At 44.3% G+C, this 5,460-nt stretch overlaps 2 protein-coding genes across 3 annotated transcripts in view; both read right to left on the minus strand.

Annotated features, from left to right (window-relative positions):
- The window catches only part of LOC117958975 (tripartite motif-containing protein 16-like), a 17,281-nt gene that overhangs the window by 905 nt on the left and 10,916 nt on the right, over positions 1–5,460 (minus strand). The gene's annotated exons all lie outside the window — the stretch shown is intronic.
- LOC117959296 (multiple C2 and transmembrane domain-containing protein 1-like) overlaps positions 1,317–5,460 on the minus strand; it is a 10,202-nt gene continuing 6,058 nt past the window's right edge. Inside the window, exons 2-4 of the mRNA XM_034896349.1 lie at positions 2,357–2,477; positions 1,488–1,630; positions 1,317–1,400 (exon numbers count right to left, since the gene is read on the minus strand). Of these exons, the coding sequence (XP_034752240.1) occupies positions 1,317–1,400; positions 1,488–1,630; positions 2,357–2,477 (348 nt within the window). The remainder of the gene's footprint in view (positions 1,401–1,487; positions 1,631–2,356; positions 2,478–5,460) is intronic.

The following is a 5,460-nucleotide window of genomic DNA, read 5'->3' on the forward strand; positions in this document are numbered from 1 at the left end:
ACACGCATCTGCACACCTGCTCATCCGATACACACTCACACGCATCTGCACACCTGCTCATCCGATACACACTCACACACATTCACACTCCGATGCGCAGCATTGGGGGCAACTCAGGGTTCAGTGTCTTGCCCAAGGACACTTTGACATGGGACTGCAGGGCCAGGGATTGAACCCCCAACCACAGTACCACTGAGCCACAGCCGCCCCGTGTGTCTGAGTCTAAACCATAGACTGGAAACTTTACGTCACAGAAAAAAACAGACAAAATCAGTAGTACCGTCCTCCGAAAAGTTGTGTTGAATGCATCAGTGCATTAGATTTGGATTTAATGTTTCTGAAATGACACCTTTCACAGCGTTCCTCACTCACAGACGGGTTCTAGGTGATAACAACAGATACGGCACGTTGAGTTACAGTTCTACCATGAGTTATAGCACAATGAAATAAGGAAACTTAGGATTTTGAGGGTTTACATTACGGTTATTGTCCGGTTTGTCAGTCAACTTTTCAAAATACATTCGGGGTTACACTCAAAACTTTCGAGACTGAAGCCTCGGAAAAATCTGCTAACACCGCCTCTGGTTTATAGACACAGATATGGTAATAGGTTAGTAAGGTAATGAACTAATCCTATATATATATATTCACATATGACTTTTTTATGGAAAAACCTAATATTTTCTGTTTCGGAGCATCAGAGGGCAGGGCAGACTTTTTAAGAGGCATCGACATAAGACGCACCGGTGAGAGAGATTTATCAGCCTAGGTTAAGTAACAGCAACAGAAAAAAATCAATTTCACACTATTATTATGGTTCAACTTTGTAATTGATCCGCGGTTCACATGCAATCCAAAACGCGAGTGTTGATTCTACTGACCACAGATCAACTAGGGTCCGTTACACTATTATTATGTAAGGGAACGTCCCACTTTGGGCATCTTTAAGAGCCAAGGAAGGTTGTGGCTTGGAGCTAACCACACGTGCAATCACCTACTGTATGCTGCACTGAATTAGAGAGCAGAGCATGCTAATGAATTGTGTCTCCAGTTAAAGACCTACTAATGATTCAACCGACCTACAGGATGAAAATGAACCCTCGGGCAACAATCTGGCATTTTTACATGTACTGCTGTACATGCTCATCAATATGCATTGTCCTGAAATAATAAAATAAATAGATAATATGTGGAGTATTCTGTGCTTGTGTCCTGACGTGACTGTGTCATAGAACGGCCACAGCAACGTAATGAAACTGGAAAAATGTATTTTTTGTTGGTAAAAGGGAGGGACACCCAAATATGATCCGGCTGACTTACCTCTGCTGCTCGAGGGACTCGAGGTAGAGGTACGCAGAACCCATGAAGTCGTCTTGAAGGCCAAAGTCGTAGTCAAACACCTGCAGAAGAGTAACAACAACAGACTCTTGTTCATATTGTTCATGTGGAAAAGCTTAGAGCAGGATAGCACGTGTCTGTGTATTTACCTTCACATACAGCGGGTCACTCAGACAGTCCACTATTAAAGTCGTTTTCTCGTCCCACACCGGGTTCAGGTTCTTGTGGATGGTTTTGCTTCTGAACACCTCTTTTCCAGCGAGCTTAAACTTGACATACGGATCACTGCTGCCTAAAAAGACAAATAAAAGTTGTCACAGATGCATAAAGTGATCAGGCGGGCCGGCTCTGTGGTCGGCATGAAGCTGGACTCACTGGTGACGGTGGCAGAGAGGGGGTCACTGGACAAACTGCTGGACCCCCCCCCCTGCACCCCGTCATCAGCACCCAGAGGAGCCGGTTCAGTGGAAGGTCGTTCCCAAGTCTCGGACCAGCAGACTCAAGGACTCTTTTGTCCCTCATGCCACCAGACTCTACAACTCCTCACTCGGGGGGAGGAGGAAATAGGGCAGAGAGGACAATACACACACACACACACACACACACACACACACACACACACACAGAGACACACGCACACATGCACGCACATTCACAGAGACACACACACACACACAAAGATGCACACACATATACAGACACACACACATGCACGCACATACACAGAGACACACACACACACACACACACACACACACACGGACTTGCACTGACACTTTTGACTATAATATTTATGGTTAATGTCCTTTTACAGACAAATGTTCCTTATTGTTGTTATTATTATTATTGTTATTTTTGTTTTCTCTATACTGTCTTTTACTGTATTTCTTGCAAAAACTGCTTCTGGAATTTCAATTTCCTTGCGGGAGTCATCCCAAAAGGATCAATAAAGAGAAGTCTAAGTCTAAAAGCACCAACAGAAGAAGAAGAGGAGTTGACAGATAAGACGGGACTCTACCTCCTCTGTCCCTGACGGCCAGATTGTGTCCTCTCCTCAGCTCGACCTCCAGCTTGTACATCCCTGAGCTGGGGGGGGCTCGCTCAGACGTGACCCCCGAGGAGCATGGAGCGGCCGAACCCTGCCAGGAGAAAGGAAAGCATTCATTACAAACTGCACGATCGTCACAGCGAACGCCAAAACACTCAAAATAAACTCACCGACATCTTCACAAGAAATAGAAGCTGCTGCATCCACGCCCACGCCTGCACACGGCTAACAGCGACTCAAGTGTCTGATTCAGCTCGGCAACGTGTCCCGGGGGGTGACCACTAACAGGAAATTACCCGAGAGTAGCTTCCTCCCATCTGATCAGAGTGTTTGTTGAGCTGATATTTTTTTTCCATTCTTGTATAACCCCTTACTTCCTCTGCAGCAGCATCTCCTCTGCTGGGGCACTGCAGAAACTGATCATTTAAGGGCTGCAAAGATTAATCAATTAGTTGTTAACTATCGATTAATTGGTTTGAGTCATTTTGCTAGAGAATAGAGTTATTATTCTCTGATGTCAGCTTGTTAAATGTTAATATTTTTCTAGTTTTTTCTCTCCTCTGTGACGATAAACTAAGGGCTAGATTTATCAAACCATTTGGGCCTGTTTCCATGTGTTTATTGTTTAAAGACTGACTTAACCGATGAGGGCTATTTACAAACTTGGTTAAATCGCAGATTGGCTGCCACACGAGGGAGAAGAGACAAGTTGCGCTTTCAATATGTGTTTGTGGGAAGGTCTTGGGGAAAGTAGGAGTTCCACCCAAAAACGTGGGAGGATACACGTAAAGAGTGCCTAATTATATATATATTAAGCGGTATTTACAAAGACTGCCAGTTTGAGCGTGCCCCCATTCTGCAAGGGAAATTGATCCGCCTCTTAAAGCAGGTGTAAATCAGGTAGCAGGTTTCCTTGCATACGACTCCTGGTGAGAGGGCAGCAGTGATCCGAGCAAGACGGAGACACGGGACACGGAGACGAGCTGAGAGGATCACACTTTCTCAATGGAGTGAACACAAAATCATTAAGCGTTAAGCAGCCGTGCAGCATTACAGTTACTGGAATAAATCAAAGATGACATCGAATCTCCGACTCAGCGTTCCGGTTGCACTCCAGCAGCTGTTAAACTCCTCGTTACGTTACACACACACACACACACACACACACACACACACACACACACACACACACACACACACACACACACACACACACACACACACACACACACACACACACACACACACACACACACACAGTCGTGTCTGGCTATCTTTGTGGGGACCAGTCATTGACATAATGCATTCCCTAGCCCCTAACCCTAACCTTAACCATCAAACCTAAATGCCTAACCTTAACCCTCACCCTAACCCTAACCTTAACCATCAAACCTAAATGCCTAACCTTATCCCTCACCCTCACCCTAACCATAACTATCAAACCTAAATGCCTAACCTTAACCCTAACCCTAACCTTAACCTTAACCATCAAACCTAGATGCCTAACCTTAACCCTAACCCTAACCCTAACCTTAACCATCAAACCTAAATGCCTAACCTTATCCCTCACCCTCACCCTAACCATAACTATCAAACCTAAATGCCTAACCTTAACCCTCACCCTAACCCTTACCATAACCTCTCTAACCCTACCCCTAAAACCAAGTCTTATTCCTCAAAAAGCCCTATAACATTAAGGGGACCAGCATTTTGTCCCCACAAAGCTGTCAGGTCCCCATAAGTATACTGTATTCACAGTTTGGTCCCCACAAATATAGCTAAACCTGGCCCACACACACACACACACACACACAAACACACTGGCATCAGGATCCTTTGAAACAGTCCTAGCATCAGCAGCGGGGTTATCTCAGTCTGCACTCAGGTGTATCACTGCACCTGTCCTTAACGCTTTGACACAGCGCAATTTACAGTGTAGTGTGCGGAGAAAGGCGCTGCTTACCCGGTGAACTGCAGGTTTGGTAAATACAACGTAGGCTGAAGTATCACAGCGTTGGCCATGGTGCCGATAACGCTACGTCCGCAAATGTATGTAGATCTGACCCTGACTATCTTTGATTTAGTGGACAAAACAAGACATTTGGTGATGTAATCTTGGGCTAAATAACTGGATTAAAATAGTATAAATAACATTCAAATTGGGTCAAATCAACCCAGTGGTTTTTATACTCATGGGTATTTTTTTGTGCTTTTCCTAAAGGATCTGGATCTTCCTCCACCACAGTCTTTAACCCTGGTGTTGTCTTCCCTGAGACCACAAAAAACATTTTCCCCCTCATCTCAACGTTTTTTGTTGCTTTTTACAAAGTTGTTATTAAGTTTTTGTATTTTTTTATGTTGTTTTTCGGCAATTTTGCTGTTTTTTCCAACATTTTTCACATTTTTCATTTATTTCAGATATTAAAAAATATAATATATATATAATATATTTTGACCTGAAGACAACATGAGGGTTACTGTAAGAACAGAGTACCACCAGCTTCATATCAGCTCCTCCCGCCGGCTGAGCCAACCGTTTACCACATTATGAAACATTATGACACACCGACTGGTTTCCTGAGGCTGAGAAACATCTGGAGTGTGCCAAGCTGCTGCTCCGGGGTATTGCAAGCAGTCAAAGTTTCCACAGAGCTGTAACTGATTACAGGGTAGTAAAAAAGTGAGAGCACGCTGTGTTAGGTGAGGAGGCTGTGTGGAGGGTGGAGGGTGGAGGGTGGAGGGTGGAGGGTGGTGGGTGGAGGGTGGTTGTGTAGGACGAGGGCAGTCTGATAAAGTGGGTTAAGTCCAGTTCAGACATGGTGATGTTGAATAAGGAGATAAAGTTAGAGGATGAGGTGCTCCAGGCCAACTTTACACAACTGGAAACACTGACATTGTATAAATATTATGATATGTTATACTATATTTATTATTTATTATACTATCCTTTACTTAGAAGCACCGCAGTATAACCCCCCTATGTTAAAATACAGGGACATAAGTATACACCCCCTATGTTAAATTACAGGGGCATAAGTATACACCCCCCTATGTTAAAATACAGGGGCATAAGT

Source organism: Etheostoma cragini, chromosome 16 (genome assembly GCF_013103735.1).
Source record: "Etheostoma cragini isolate CJK2018 chromosome 16, CSU_Ecrag_1.0, whole genome shotgun sequence".
Classification (NCBI taxonomy): domain Eukaryota; kingdom Metazoa; phylum Chordata; class Actinopteri; order Perciformes; family Percidae; genus Etheostoma; species Etheostoma cragini.